General features: G+C 41.6%; 2 protein-coding genes and 1 pseudogene across 2 annotated transcripts in view; 2 read left to right on the top strand and 1 right to left on the bottom strand.

The window, feature by feature from the left end:
- Positions 1–16,751, top strand: part of Ccdc73 (coiled-coil domain containing 73) — a 140,016-nt gene that overhangs the window by 70,405 nt on the left and 52,860 nt on the right. The window lies entirely within an intron of this gene.
- LOC126504524 (complement component 1 Q subcomponent-binding protein, mitochondrial-like) lies at positions 781–2,492 on the top strand (annotated as a pseudogene).
- On the bottom strand, positions 13,528–15,269 carry LOC126504583 (sentrin-specific protease 2-like). Its single transcript, XM_050146982.1, has one exon. It carries the CDS (start codon positions 15,267–15,269, stop codon positions 13,761–13,763), a length of 1,509 nt encoding a protein of 502 aa, XP_050002939.1. The 3' UTR covers positions 13,528–13,760.

Below are 16,751 nucleotides of genomic sequence, written 5' to 3'. Positions count from 1 at the left end.
CTGCCTCACAAGTTGAAGGTGCGCGTGCTCCCTTTCAGGGGTCCTTGAGGCCTGACACGTAGGCAGGCACTCACTGCTCTTGGTTGGAAGCCTTAGTGTAGGAGCAGAAAACTGTTCCTGAGCAAAGGACCTTGCAGAGAATGCAGGCTGGGGGGAGGGGGGTCGTGTATAAGAAAGACAGCCCTGCAGAAAGAGCTGGGGGAGGGGTGTTTGTGCTCTCTTCCGGGACTATCGCCCCTGGATAGCACACACTCACCCGTCCAGATGGAACTCCTCCTGGCCTGTAATTCTTAGGGAAATAGGAATAGCCTGTAAAAAAATTTACTGTGTCAGCTAGATAGTTTGTTTACTCCTTCTTTCTTTCTTTCTTTCTTTCTTTCTTTCTTTCTTTCTTTCTTTCTTTCTTTCTTTCTTTCCTTCCTTCCTTCCTTCCTTCCTTCCTTCCTTCCTGCCTTCCTTCCTTCCTTCCTTCTTCAGGTAACATATATGTGCTAAGTAATATGTGGTGCTGAATGTAACTGTGAAGAATATAAAACATGTTCCTACTTTAATGAAGTTTATGGTATATTTTAGTTTATTCACCTATTGATATGCCTTAAGGGGAAAAGGCTTTATTTTGACTTGCAGTCAATCACAGTAGGGAAGGCAACGTAGTAAGTAAGTAGGAGCTTGAAGCATTTGGTCACATAATACCTACACTGAGAAACAAACCATGAAGAAGGCTTGCTGTTGCTCAACTCCCTTCCTTTACTTATACAATCAAGGATCCTAAGCAAGGGAATGGTGCCACCCACAGTGGTCAGGTCTTCTCACTTCATTTAACCCAATCAAAATAATTCCCCAAAAGCATGGTCAGAGGTGTGTCTCCCAGATGATTTTATTGCAATAAAATTGAGATCCTGGGGTCTCCATTGCAACTGAGGGTTCTCCCTAGAGCATCATGTAATGGTTTCTTCTTTTTTTCCCCCCAAGATGGGGTTTCTCTGTAGCTTTGGATCCTTTCCTGGAACTAGCTCTTGTAGCCCAGGCTGGCCTCGAACTCACAGAGCTCTGCTTGCCTCTGCCTCCCAAGTGCTGGGATTTTTAAAGGTGTGCGCCACCACCACCTGGCTGTAATGTCTTCTTAAGATCTCTTTGCAGGCTTCTACGCTCAGCATTGCCACTCCAGCAACTACTGCAGCCTGTGCCCAACTGTGCCTCTGGCCTTTCGGGCTGCACCACGCTCTGGCCTCCTGCAGCTCCTTTTTTTTTTTATTTTGTTTTATTTTTGAGACAGGGTTTCTCCGTAGCTTTTGGTTCCTGTCCTGGAACTAGCTCTTTTAGACCAGGCTGGCCTCGAACTCACAGAGATCCGCCTGCCTCTGCCTCCCTAGTGCTGGCATTAAAGGCGTGTGCCACCCCCGCCCGGCTCTTTGTTGAATTCTTGATGGATGAAATTAAGGAAGAGAAGAAAATCCAGAAGCATAAGTGCCTTCCCCAGAATGTTTGGAGATTGGGAGCTGGAAGTGAATGGGACAGAGGCTAAATTATTATGCAAAGTTGCTGGAAAAAAGATCATTATCACCTTCAACATTAACAACAGCATCCCTCCAACATTTGATGGTGAGGAGGAACCCTCACAAGGCAGAAGGCTGAAGAACAGGAGTTGGAACTGACATCCACTCCCAATTTTGTGGTTGGAAGTTACAAAGAGTGATGGCAAGAAGACCCTTGTACTGGATTGTCACTACCTGAGGATGAGATCAGACAAGAAGAGGAGGCTGGGAGTGATATTTTCTCTATTAAGGATGTTAGCTTTCAGGCTACTGGTGTGTTGGCTGAGGTTTCTGTCCCTGTTAATCATAAACTGATTGGCCTAGTAAGTCATGCTTATATCTGTTCCTTTCTGTCTAGAATTACTTCCCAAGCTCTCTCAGGTTTTCTGTGAATGCAGTTGTCTACACATTGGGCACCATTTGTTGGCTTAGGTTTCTGTCTCACCCAGTCCTGCAGTCTTTCAGTCCCAAAGAAATACACAGAGGCCTATGTTAATCATAAACTGCTTGGTCTAGTAACTCAGGCTTCTTATTACTCTCATAACTTAAATTATCTCATAATTCTTGTCTGTGTTAGCCAAGTGGCTTAATACCCTTTTTGGTGAGGCAGTCATATCTTGCTTCCTCTGTGTCTGGGTGACAACTGAATCTTTTCTTTTCCCAGAATTCTCCTGTTCTCTTTGTCCTGTCTCTACTTTCTGCTTGGCTACTGGCCAATCAGTGTTTATTTAAAATACAATTGACAGGGTACAGACCATTGTCCCACAGTACTGGTGATTCTGAATCAACGCAGATTCCCTAGACTGGGCCTTGTATGACCACCTGATGGATTTCCTTATGGACCTACGGGCAGACAACACTTTTGCAGATGAGTTGGTGGAACTCAGTATAGTCCTATAGCACCAAGAATTTATCACCTTTCTTGAGGACCTCAGAAGTTTTGTCAAGAGCCAGTAGAACTGTCAGAGACTGAGGGCTTTAATTTAAATGGCAAGCTTTGACCAGTGAACAAAAGCTACCTTGATGTCAGAATCATGCTTTGAAATGGCTGTCATCCTAATATGGGAGGAAAGAAGCAAGTTTAAGTTATTTCTGTTAACGCTTCCATTTACTCTTCATTTGGATATTTTTCTCCTGTACAAATCTATTATTTGTAGATTTTTGTATAATATAATGATGGATAATAAAATTAATGCTATCTACTCCAAAAAAAATCTCTTTGCAGAGCTGGGCAGTGGTAACACACACCTTTAGTTCCAGCAGTTGGGGAGGAAGAGACCAGCATGGTCTACAAGAGCTAGTTCCAGGATAGGCTCCAAAGCTACACAGAAACCCTGTCTCGAAAAGCAAACAAACAACCCTCCCAAAAGACATCCCCCCCAAAAAAAAGATTTCCTTGCAGGGACTCTGACCATGACTGGCTTCAAAACTCTCTGGAATCAGGGATCTAGACACCATGACCCTTCAATTTTTTTTACCTCTTAGGTCTACAACTGGTACTGCTTGGGTAGTGCTGTCAAGTTCTGCTGCCAGATACAAGTGTAATTTGCTCTTCATGGACCACACCTCTTATCAGCCTCTGTGTGCTAACCCTTGGGAAGCATTCTCCTAGGCAATTACTTTAGAGGAATAGGGAAACAAACACTTTTCCCTAACTACATTCTTAGTTACGCTTTCTCCTTTCAAATAAGTTTGTATTTTGACAAGTTGGAGCCTTTGATGGGTGGGGTTTTGTCCTTAAGACACTATTCCTATTGTGTGCAGAACAGGAGCATTTTTCTTCTGTAGTGTTGATCTCTTTAACAGTTACAGAATTGGTATGTTTATATCCACAAAATAACATGCTATTTTGATTGATATTACACTGAATCTATAGATCAATTTAGGAAAAAGACCTGACATCTTGTCAAAATTGTCTTCCTTCCCTGGAACATGGATAATTTTCCATTATTTGGTTTTATTTCAAGTCAATTTGTATCTTTTATTAGTAGATACTAAAAATATAACAATATAATGGGTTTCACGAGAACATTATAATGCATGTATATGATATGTTTTAATTGCATTCAGCCTTCATTGCCTCGTTTCTCTGTCACCAATTGATAGTCACCTTCTCAAGTAGTTTCCCTTCTATTTTATTTTTTTTTAATGACTGTGAGTTTTGTTAGGGAGCTTGGGCACCTTACCAATGGCTACATCACAGAAGATGTATATTCTTCTTCCAGCAACCATTAACTGGCTATAAATTCTCAGGTAGAGGCAGGGCCTTGTGAGTTCTTCCTCTCCTCCATAACAGGATGTTGGTGGCTTCAACCTTCTGCAAGTAATCAGCTTAAGTTCAGGATTGCAACAGCTATCTTATAGCTGGGAGTCATTTTCCAAACAACTCCATGCCCTTCCTCCAGCTCTTAATTCTTTCTACTCATTATAGTGTTCCCTGAGCCTTAGAGGGGGTGATATAGATGTCCTATTTATAGATGAGCATTAATCTCATACTTATTTTCATTTCTTTGGCCAGTTATAAACTTGTACATTTACTGCTGCACTAGCCAAAACTGACAGCAGCACTAACCTATGCACACAAACACAGTTGTTTTGAAGGCAGATTGCTCATTTAACAAAATAGTAGCAGTAGCTTGCACTCTAAGGCAGTGGTTTTTCAACCTTCCTTGGAATGTAGGAAGGAATCATGCTGGCCTAGCAAAGTGACTGTAGTAGATTCTTTTCTAAGGTCATCTAGCCTCAGGAAATAGGGTAGGGTTCAAATATCACACTTGATTTCCCTCCTTTTGAGTGGGCCTTGAGTCCAGCTAGATAGCTGTTGGTTACCACCAATATGTGAGGGCTATTTATTGGAACTTTTTAGTTACTTTGTCATGCTGGTTATTGTTGTTTATAGGTATTACAACTGGGTAGAACTATTAATTTCTTCCCTCCCTTGGTGCCTTGGAGAATATTTTCCATTACCATGAAAGCTAGACTGCAGGAAGGGGCTTTCAGGTTAGATCCAGCTCTAATAATCACTTGAGCTTGGTGTCCTAAGTATGAGCTATCTTCAGCAATCAGGTCTTATCTTCAACCTCTGAGAGGCAACCAAGGACAACAGCAATCATCTATCTTGTTTTGGGAGTCATTTGGATTACCTGATTAACCATTTGAAAGAAGATTTCTGGTGCTTAGTACTGGGATTTTGTTCATCTGTGGTTTTTGTGGGAACTTTGTCAGCCCAAGTGACTTAATAGCCTTTAATGTGTGTGTGTGTGTGTGTGTGTGTGTAATTGAATACATATACACTTATATGACATGTGTTGTGTATAATTTTAGGTAAATTTAAGATGTAGTGGTTTGGATAGGGATGGTCCTTATAGACTTATGTGTTTGAATACTTGGCCCATATAAAGCTGCACTATTAGGAGGTGTTGCCTTTACCGGAGTAGTTGTAGCCTTGTTGAAGGAAGTGTGTCACTATGAAAGCAGGCTTTGAGCTTTCATATATGCTTGAACTACACCCAGTGTGACACACCGAGTTTCCTTCTGCTGCCTGTTGATCAAGATGTAGATTTCTCAGCTTCTTCTCCAGCACCATATCTGCTTGTATGCCTCCATGGCCAACTGTGATGATAATCAACTAAGCCTCTGAAACTGTAAGTCAGCCCCAATTAAATGTTTTTCTTAATAAGAGTTGCTGTAGTCATAATATCTCTTCATAACAATAGAAACACAAACGAAGACAAGATAGTATGATTCCTTGAGTCTTTATTAAACAACACTGGTATAATGTATCCCTTGTTTCTCCCTCCATTTGTATTGATCTCCTCCCACTTCTCCAGTTGGAGCCCCTGCCCTGCTTTTCTGCTGTATTAATCTCTTACATTTCTTTTAGACACTTTTTTAGAATTTCTATATTTTACATCTTTGTTATTGAATTTATTTTAATTCAAATATTTACTTTATTAATAAGGTTTTTTTAAAAAATATTTATTTATTTATTATGTATACAATATTCTGTCTGTGTGTATGTCTGCAGGCCAGAAGAGGGCACCAGACCTATTACAGATGGTTGTGAGCCACCACGTGGTTGCCGGGAATTGAACTCAGGACCTTTGGAAGAGCAGGCAATGCTCTTAACCACTGAGCCATCCCTCCAGCCCCTTAACAAGGGTTTTTTAAAAGTTCCCTGTTTGATGATTCCCACAATTTTGCCATATCTGATGGTTCTTATATTTGATTATGCTTTTATAAAATAGTTTCCCAGAAGGAAGGCCTTGCTAAGAGGATTCTGTAGCTTACTTAGAAATGGTTTCTTTTTTTCCTGTACAAGGAAAATATTCACTAGTATCTTTTGTGAGTTCACAGTAGAGCTTCTATAGGGAAAGATAGCAGGAGTAGGTCCACAGGCCCCATGACTTATGCTCCTGGAGTTTCACACTAGCCTCCAGCAATTGGTCAATTAGATTTAAGGTTTTCCTAAGCTGGCATTGATTCTTATAGAAATTGCTGCTCTGGTAAATGAAACTCTTTGTGTTTGACTGTACCTTCATTTCTAGGCTAGCAAGTTTGTCCAGGATCTACCTTCTGCAACAAGTCTAAGAAGAACTGTTGACTTTTCCATTTGCTCTGGTTTCTACTTGTTAGAATACTTAAGTACCTTACATCGTCATAGAGAAACTAGAAGTCATTTATCTGTATTTGTAATTTTGCTGAAATTAGTATTTTATTGAGCATCCAAAGACATGTACATGTGTTTGAGAGAATTTGGAGTCTTTCAGATGAACAGTATACACTCTATTGCATAATTTAAGCAATCAGGAAATTTGTCTACTTTTTTCTTGTCAGTCTACCTGAAGAACAGCAGGACCTCTCAGGATAAAGATTGACATACTGTCTAACATAGCAGAGTTCAAAGACCATTTATATCTGTTTCATTATACAATATTATTATAGTATAGAAGTAGTAAGTCTTTTGATGCCAGTAAATTAGTTTTATATTTTCTGAAGTCTATTTTTATGTCTCAGGGGTTAGAAAGCAAAAGCATTAAGAACAGTAGAATACATAGTAAATAATCACATTTCTATCCCTTAGAAGAAGCCTTATGGTCAGGCATAACAGTGCAAGCCTGTAATCCCAGCAATTGTGGGTTTAGGAAGGAACATCAGGTGTTGAAAGCCAGCCTCATTTACATAGTGAGTTAGAGGCGGTTTGGGTTACCTAAGGTGCAGTTTCAAAAGGAAAAAAAAAAGCCTTCTGTGTAATTTAGACATATAAATGTTGCTTTGTGGATTTGAGAATTTTTTATTAATTTTTATTGAGCTCTACATTTTTCTCTGGTCCCATCCCTGCCTCTCCCCTCCCCTTCAACTCTCTCCCAAGGTCCCCTTGTTCTCAGTTTGCTCAGGAGATCTTGTCTTTTTCTACTTCCCATGTAGATTAGATCTATGTATGTCTCTCTTAGGGTCCTCATTGTTGTCTATGTTCTCTGACATTGTGATTTGCGGTTTGGTTTTCTTTGTTTTATGTTTAAAAACCACTTATGAGTGAGTACATGTGATAATGGTCATTCTGTGTCCAGGTTACCTCACTTGAAATGATGTTTTCTAGCTCCATCCATTTGCCTGCAAAATTCAAGATGTCATTAATTTATTTCTACAGTTTGTTTCTTTTTGTTCTAAAGTTTCCAAATGTTCTGTTAATTCACTAGTGTGGGATTTTTCCAGCTTCTTTATGTAGGCATTTAGTGCTATGAATTTTCCTCTTCACACTGCTTTCATTGTGTCCCATAAATTTGGGTATGTTGTGTGGTCATTTTCATTGAATTTTGGGAAGTCTTTAATTTCTCCCTTTATTTCTTCCTTGACCCACTCACGTAAGCACTGTTTAATTTCCATATCTTTGTTGGCCTTCTGGAATTAGTATTGCTTTTGACTTCTAGTTTTAAACCATGGTGATCTAATAAAATACATGGGGTTATTTCAGTTTTTTTTTTTGTATTTGTTGAGGTTTGTTTTGTTACCAAGTATGTGGTCAATTTTTGAGACGATTACATAAGGTGCTGAGAAGAAAGTATGTTCTTTTCTGTTTGGATGGAATATTCTATAGATGTCAAGTTCATTTGAATCATAATATCTGTTCCCTTATTTCTCTGTTCATTTTTTGTCTGATTGACCTGTTTGTTGGTGAGAGTGGAGTGTTGAAGTCTCTCACTATTAGTGTGTGTGGTTTAATATATGATTTAAGTTTCAGAAGTGTTTCTTTTATATATGAGGGTGACCTTGTATTTGGGGCATAGATGTTCAGTATTGAGATTTCCTCTTGGTGGCTTTTTCCTGTGACTAATATGAAATGTCCTTCTTTGTCTCTTTGGATTGATTTTAGTGTAAAGTCTTTTTTGTTAGATATTAGGATAGCTACACCAGCTTGTTTCTTAGGTCCATTTGGTTGGAATATTTTTTTCCCCAACCCTTTACTCTGAGGCAATGTCTATCCTTGAGGTTAAGGTGTGTTTCTTGTATTCAGCAGAATGATGGATTCTGTTTTCGCGTCCAATCTGTTAGCCTGAGCCTTTTAATAGTTGAGTTGAGTCCATTTATATTAAGGGATATTAATGACCAATGATTGATATGTCCTGTTAATTTAGTTTTCATTGCTGGCAATGTTAATTTGTGTGTTTTTCCCTTCTTTGGGATTTGCTGCTATGACACCATCAATTGTCTGTGTTTTTGTTGATGTAGCTTACTTTCTTAGGTTGGAGTTTTCCTTCTAGTATTTTGTGTAGGGCTGGGTTTGTGGCTAGGTATTGGTTAAATCTGGTTCAGTCATGGAATATCTTGTTTTGTCCTTCTATGGTGACTGAAAGTTTTGCTAGGTATAATAGTCTGGGCTGGCTTCTGTGGTCTCTTAATGTCTACATAACACTTGACCACAACCTTCTGGCTTTCATTGACTCCAATGAAAAGTCAGGTGTAATTCTGATAGGTCTGCTTTTATATGTTACTTGGCCTTTTTTCTTTGCAGCTCTTAATATTCTTTCTTTATTCTGTATGTTTAGTATGTTGATTATTATGTGGCAAGGGGACTTTTTTTTTTGATCCAATCTGTTTGATGTTCTGTAAGCTTCTTGTATCTTTATAGGCTTATCTTTCTTTAGGTTGGGAAAGTCTTCTTTTATGATTTTGTTAACTATATTATTTTGTGCTTTTGAGTTGAACTTCTCTTTCTTCTATATCTATTATTCTTAGGTTTGGCCTTTTCATGGTGTCCCATATTTCCTGGATATTTTGGGTTAAGCTTTTGCTAGATTTAAAGCTTTCTTTGATGAATCTATTTCTTTTGTTGTATCTTCAGTGCTTGAGATTCTTTCTTCCATCTCTTGTATTCTTCTGTTTATGCTTGCGTTTGTGGTTCCTGATCGTTTTCTCATGATTTCTGTTTCTATAATTCCCTCATCTTGTGTTTTCTTTATTATATATTTTTCATTTTTCAAGTCTTGAATAGTTTCTTTCATATGTTTGAATGCTTTTTCTTGGTTTTCTTTAAGGGATTTGCTGATGTCTTCTAATTTTTTTGTTTGTCTTTTCCTCCATTTCTTTGAGGGAATTTCTCATTTCCTCTTTAAGAATTTCAAATATTCTCCCGAAGTTTTTAGGTCATTTTCTTCTGTTTCATCTATATTTGGTTGTTCAACTCTTGCTGTTGTAGGGTCTTTAGGTTTTACTGGTGTTGTTTTACTCTTTGTGGTGTTGTGTGTGTTCTTACCTTGTCTACTCATCTTTTCTTCTAATAGAGTGGTTGGGGCTGTCTGTGATTCTGTTGATTAATCTTTTAGGTGCCAGTGAATCCAAGGCTCAGACGGTTGTTCCTGGTGGTACAATCAAAGTCTCACGGTCTTAGTTACCCGGTTGGTCACTCTGTGTTCCTGGAGGTTACTCAGTGCTCCTGGGCTTTGCTCCACTCCCTTGGAGTTTGCTCTCTCAGGCCTGCACTGGCCTAGGTTGTCGGCTCAGACCTATTTCTGTAATGTCCCTTGTCTGGATATGTTCTTGCAGAGGCTCCTGGCTTGGGGTTGGTCCTGTAAAGGACTCTGGCTCCAATATACTCCCTCGGAGGTCCCAGACTCATGCTCAGACCGGCAGAAGTTTCTGGTTCTTGCCTACTCCCTTCCATGTCCCAGACTGACACCTGGACCCACAGAGGTCCTGGCTCAGGCCTACTTCCTCAGATTTCCCAAACTCATGCCTGGATCTGCAGAGATCTCTGGTTCCTGCCCACTCTCTCCAAGGTCCCAGATTCATGCCCAGACCCACAGTGGTCCGGGCTTAGGTCTACTCCTTTGAAGGTCCCAGATTCACGTCCGGACCTGCAGAGGTCTCTGGCTCTGGCCCACTCACTCAGCGGTTGCTCCCCTGTATCTGCTCCTGTGGAGTTTGCGTCTCAGGTCTGCTCTAGCCCTGGTTGCTGGCTCAGTCCTGTCTCAGTCCTGGCAAATGTCCCTGGTCTGGATCTGCTCCCACTTCCATGGGACTTGCTTTCTGAGGCCCAAGCTGGCCTAGGTAGCTGGTTCAGTCTCGCTCCCATGGAGCTTGTCGCCTCGGGCCTTCTCTGGCCCATCCCTGCTTCCACAAATGACCCTGGTCTGGATCCACTCCTGCTCTCAAGGAGGTCACTGTCAGAGCCCAGCTCTGGCCCAGGTCACTAGTTCAGTCTTGCCCCTATGGAGTTCACTGCCTCAGGCCTTCTCTAGCCCAGTTTGCTGGCTCAGTCCCACTCCGGTGGAATTTGTAGCCTCAGGCCACCTTGAGCCCAAGGTGGAGTTCATTGCCTCAGGCCTACTCTGGCCTAGGTTACTTTGGGGCAAATGATGTGTCCTGATGGGAGGGAAAGTATGGACTGTGTCTTTGTTACTGTCCTGTTGCTGTGATCAAACATCAGGAGCAATCAGATGTAAAGGAAAGCATGATCTCTCTCAGCAACAGTCTTTACTTCAACATTAATATATTGTAAGTGGGCCAGATCGCCAGACAAGAGTCACGACTGTTTCTAAGAGCCCCTGAACATTGAGTCACCAAGCAATCCTATAATAACCCATAAACTTTTTGTTTAAACCCACCAATCAGCCCCCAGACTAATCTTTCCTCTCTGGAATTCCCCTAACCCTAACCCGGTTTAAAAGGTGGGCCTGCCAGACTCTCGAGTCATCGCTATGTGCCACCCTAACATGTTCGAATTTTAATAACGTGGTCTTCCTTATTGTTTCGTGACTGGTGGTCTTTGATGGCACTACTCACCGTCCTGGTGCTCTTTTCTCCTTACACTGTACATTTTGGAATTCTTTTGGCTTAATTTGCTCCTTTGCATTATAGGACTGCATAAAAGTAGTTACTGAAAGCTCAATATTAGGCTCCTGAAATTTCCTATGCTAAGGAAATTCAAAACTTTACAATTTATCCTGAAGCCGACTCTTTGGACAAAAACAAAAAGCAGTCACATTCTGTACTGAAATTTCACAGGAATGTTATCTAGCTCAGTTGCTAACATTGTTCCCATTTGCAAGCCTGGCTCCTACTAGAATGGCCCATTTTGCCCCAATTGCAGTAGTCAACTGCTTTCCTCTCACTCAAAGCCCAAAAGCGTTTCGCATTTCTCTGCCGCAGAGCATGGTCAGGCCTGTCACAGCTGTAGCCCTGCTTCCAGTACCAACTTTTGTCCTTGTTACTTTTCTATTTCTGTGTCAAACAGCATGACCAAGAGAACGTATACAGGAAAACATTTAATTTGGGGCTCATAGTTCCAGAGGGTTAGAGTCCAAGACCATGATGGCATGGGGCATGTCAGTAGGAGCAGTAGCTGGGAATCTGATGAACAAGGCATGGGTCGGGGGAGAAAAAGGGGTAGAGAAAAAAAAAAGAAGGGGAGGGAGGAGAGAGTGATAACTGGGAATGCCCTGGCCTTTTGAAACCTCAAAGGTCATCCTCAGTGACACACCTCCTCCAACAAGACCACACCTCCTAAATAATTCCTTCCAAAATAATTCCATGAACTGTGGAGCAAGTATTCAAGCACATGAGACTATGGGGCCAACCTGCCAGTCTGGTGCCTGATACTCAGTCTGGTGAAAATGAAAGTCACAGCATTTAATTTTCTCATTGCCAGTATTTCTGTCAAATATCTAAATAATGACTAAATTTCTGTGTAAACTTTCTGACTCAGGATAGGATTATAACTGAATCATTTGACAGGAAAAGATTATCAGTGACTCATACGGCCATCCGTACCTTATGCAAATGTCCACAGCTGTATAAACTAGGTTGTAGGGTCAAATGGCTGCACTGCAATGGCTACAGTGCAGATGTGCGATACGGAAGGACAAGGCCAGAACTGCTTGAACAAAACAGGGCAATTGAACACTTACTAGAAGACTAAGAAGATGTGTATATCAGTCACTTGTCTCTTGCTGTGCTGGAATAGTATTATAGTACAATTAAAGAAAACACTTTTGAGTTATGGTCTAGAGGGAGGCATGGCCACAGACAGGGAAGGCTGAGAGCAGGAGCAGGAAACCAGCTGATCACATTCTCCTTCAGTCCCAGGGATCAGAGGGAGATAACAGGAAAGTGGGGAGGCAATGCACACACAAAACCCTCACCCACCAGTGACATGCTTTTTCCAACAAGGTTCTACCTCGTTTATTCTGTGAAGGCGACAGAATCTTTAAAATCTACTAACTTATATCCCCATATTTCTTAATTTAAATTTGAGGGAAATTCTTCCAGATGAAAGAAAAACATGAGGAATGGCAAATTATACTATACTTTTATATTTATTTTTAACAACTTTAAACTTTATTACATAAAAATTGCATTAACACAACTGTAACCTAGTGAACAGAAAAGTTAAATACAAGTTTATCACACATAAAATGGATTATTCTATAATTGGCAATGCCCATGCTAAACACAAAATCCCCACTTCCACAGTGGGAATGGGATATAGCAACATTAATCTAACAAATTAAGTAAAAAACATAACTATTAAATTGAAAAACATTTTAAATAATTCAGTATAGTCCTAGCTGAGGTTTGGATTCAATGAGACCTGAGATAAAAATGGATATTTACTATTACAGTTATTTTTAATCAGCTTTCAAAACTAAGGCAGGTCTCCTTAATTCTGGGAAAGACTGTGTCTTTGGATGACCATAATGCTTGTCTTTACAGTCCTGGACAAGCAGGCAGCAGTTTGGCCATATCTAATGGCCACACAAGTATACATAAATCTTGGACAGACAGGCAGCAGCTTAGCCACACCATATGGGCGACACAGTTCTACTTGAGTCCTATAGGCAGGCAGTAGCTTGTCCACAACTTGTGGCCCACAGGTGTACATGAATCTTGGACAGACAGACAGCAGCTTGGCCACATCATATTGCCACACAGGTCTACATGAGTCCTGGACAGGCAGCTAGTAGCTTGGCCACATCCTATGGCCACACAGGTCAACGTAAGTCATGGACAGACAGGAAGCAGCTTGACCAATCCTTTGGTTACATATGTCTACAACCTAGGCAATTCCAATAGAGTTTGATGGGTCAGAAAAGAATCAGTCGGTACAATTCATTTTCCTTTTTTGTACAATTTTCAAATGTTAAAAAAATACATAAAAACAGACCCCCAACTTAAGTTTAACAGATCCAGCTCCAGCATTAGAGATACTAGTCGACACTGCCTGCCTCCTCTTGTTGATGTTTCTCCTGATCTTCAGTAGGAATAACACTGTAATGGGCATGCCTTTCAGGGATAAACAGTTCAAACAAGAAAAAGAGTTGATAGTTATAATAATAATAATAGAAAAATAAAAGAAATATTATTATTATTAATAATAATAGAAATTAACAACTGCCAAGGTTTACAAATGAGTTAATGAAACAAAAAATCATAGGGGTCAAAAAGACAAAAAAAAAAACCAATTCACAAACTAAATCCAGCATTAAACAATATATTGAAACGTGTTCTGTGGGTTGAACAGCAGTTCCTAAGCTTGCAGTAGTTACATGCATCCTATAGTCGGCACTGGGCAGGACTCCCCAAGTTAGGACTACTTTGAAGAGAGTGGGATTTATGCATGTTGGACAGCTCAGTATCTGTTTTCAACATTTTCAAGCCATCCTGCTTGAGGTATAGAGAAGCATCGATGGAAAAGTGCAGGGTGCCATAGCAACCGGGAGGATGTTGTTACAGTAAGTGACTGTGCAGGATCTCCCATACCATCCTCTTCCTAAAGACGGGCATGTGCTGCTGAGAAAAGGTGGCAGGTTGGTCTCTAGAAATGTAATCTGCATATTTGCAGGTAAACACGCCACAGTCGCTCCCGTTCAGCTGTTGAGGAATCTCCTCTGATGTCATGCTGTATTGCTTCCACTCCAAAGGGTTCAGCTCAATGTTCCTTCGAGTCTTGCTCTCATTTTGTAAATATTGAAAGATGGTCTCACAAATGCTCTGCCCTGTGTGTCCCATGGAGTCATAATATATAATACTCTGTTTTCGGAGGTCGATTTCTATTAGGCTCCAGTGTGTGTTCTGGTGGATAGGTACTAAAATAATTTCCTTTTCAAAGAGATTCATTGCCCGAGTCCATCTCTTCACAGCACTGTAGCCGCCATGTTTTAGCTTGGGGTAAAAAAAAGTGCTAAACACATGAAGAGCAGGGTAGCTTTCCTTTTCACTTCTCTTAACCAGAAGATTCATGTAAAAATTAATTACCTTGTCATTGAGCCATTCACCAGGCTCTAGGGTCTGGATATCACCTCGAGTAATGTGCAGTTTGAACCCACTACTTAAGGTTTCCTCTTGGGGCCCTGGACCTTGTGCCTTCTTGATTTCTTTTTCCATGTCCTCGGTAATATCACGCACTTCATCTGTTCCTCTGCACTTCCCTTGGTCTGCAACAGGCTTTTCCTGTGTTGTAAATATGGGCTTCTTGTTGGGGAGTAAGCTGCTGCTGCCACTATGCAGGATTTGAGCCCGTACTCCTTGCAAGTCAGACTCCGAGTGGTGTCTCCTTCTTTCTTCAAACTTTACTCCAGCTTTCATCTGTGCATCAGAAGATTCTTCTGGAGACATCTTTACTATTTTGTCTGGTGACAGACATTCTCTTGTAGCAGCGAGAGTAGATTGTTTAGGATCACACTTAGTTGTTCTGGATCCGTGACTGTGCTCTTCCACACAACCTTTAACCTTCGAACTATCTGTAAGTGCCCTGGGAGCCCTGGGTGGGTCAGAGACCGTGTCGTCATTGTGTTGAAGGTGCTGCTGGAACTTTTGGTGCTTTACCCTATGGTGGTCTAGGGGAAATGCCTCCATGACCCAATAGGGCCGCTTACGACCCTTGCCATCATCAGGAGATTTTCTCGCAGTTACAGCCTGCTCCTGTGGCCCTTTGGCCAAGTCTAGGATCTTTAGTTGTCTTGGCCTCTCCTCCCGAGCATTCGGTGGCTGCTCTTTGCCTGGCTGTTCACTTTGAAGCCATCCATCTTGCTGTTCCCGAGCTAGCCTCTTCTGAGCCTTGCTGGGCTCTTCAAGCTCCCAATCCCTTCGACCCTCTACCTGGTGTTTCAATTTTCGACCACGTCTCAAAGCTTCAGACTCCGTCTCCGTGCCTTCTTCAACCTGATGCTTCCTTTTTCGACATTGTCTGGAGGTTTCAGGCTTCATCTCCATCCCACACTGTCTCGGGTGCCACATGGTATCACTGTGTGGATTGCCTGTGTTGGGTGACGGACCCTGATGTATGGAGAACCACTTATTCCAGTAAATGATAGTTTCACAAGTTGGTTTAAGGTCAGAAATCTATCCGGTCAATGGATGAAGAGCTTTTCTTCAAAAACACAGTTGATTTGGGGGTTCAGGGTCAGTCAGAATATGAAGCCAACTGAGTGGGCAACGTCAGGAACCGATTGGTGAATCAGTCAAGTGTTTGCAGTTCACCAGGGTCCACTGTGGGAAACCCCGTGGAGTTCTAGGACTGCTTACTTAAAAGAGTCCCTCTAGAGTAAAGTAACCAGTTAAGGAACCAGGTCGTCAAAATCAGACAGACTGTTCCCGTCACTGTAAGACACCAGGCCTTACCCGCGAGGCTAACACATCCGAGGCAAGCCTCACAAGTGATACCTGAGTCAGAGGTTGCCCTAGACACATTCTTCAACATTCCATAGCTGGTTGTGATGTGACCCGAGATAGCCCATCTCAATGTTTTTTGGAGGTTGTGGCCCTGCTTACCCCCAACTGGGTTGAGGACTTGGAAGACAGGGTTGGAGGGCTGTCAACTAATCACACGCATCTCTGTTCCCTTCTGCAGAGCCCAAGTTTACCCAGATCATCTCAGCTAACCTAGTTCTTCCTGATTACAACTTTTATCACTCAGAAAATTTTACATCAGGGACAATAACAGAATACAAAATATAATCGTCCTTCAAAATGGCTCACAATATGCTTATCAATTACAAAGAATATGCAGAATTTCACATTTATAAAACCCAATAGGTACTGTTGTGTGACAAAACTTCCCATAGGGAAATGAAGCATGTGTCTCCTCTCCCCACATAGGGAGCCCAGGATGGACTAAAGTACAGATAACACAAAAGTTCATCTCGGTGAACCAATGAGTTTTCTTGGGTTACTTACAAGAATATGGGTGAGGGGTTTCTTACAGGAGCAGAAAAGAAGCACAGACAGGTGCATCATCATAGCCCACCCTCAGCTTGGGTGACAGCTCACAGAAGTTGGGGACTTGGAAATACTTCACACCTTGCAGACAGCTCAGCAGGCTGCAGAGTGTCCTTTCCACGTGACTCCGTGGGCCTAAAGCTCTTCAAAGCAGCTGTCTGGTTTCTGCTCCTTCCAGGCAGCTGGTCTGAGGTTGGCTCTTCTGAGAGTCTTCCTTGCTGCTCAGCTCTCTTCAATTTCAGAGGATCTCTCAGCTTTTATTGCTTACTAAGGCAGGGAGGGGCCTGGTGAATCTGGTTGGTTTTATGTCCTTTTGGGCTTTCTTGGGTTGTTTGCCTTCCCCCTTAAGGGGCTTCCTTTCAGAGAGGAATGTTTCAAACTTTGAGGAAACTGTTGCACAACAGGTCCCAACTCACCAGGGATCAGTATGTTACCATGAGAGTGTAAATAAAACTCAGCATTGTTGATAGGATTCACTGAGATAAAGGTACTCGCTGCCTT

Source organism: Alexandromys fortis, unplaced genomic scaffold (genome assembly GCF_014885135.2).
Source record: "Alexandromys fortis isolate MF-2015 unplaced genomic scaffold, M_Fortis_MF-2015_v1.1 scaffold_12, whole genome shotgun sequence".
In the NCBI taxonomy this organism is placed as follows: Eukaryota; Metazoa; Chordata; class Mammalia; order Rodentia; family Cricetidae; genus Alexandromys; species Alexandromys fortis.
This window is presented reverse-complemented; position numbering and strand designations above follow the sequence as displayed.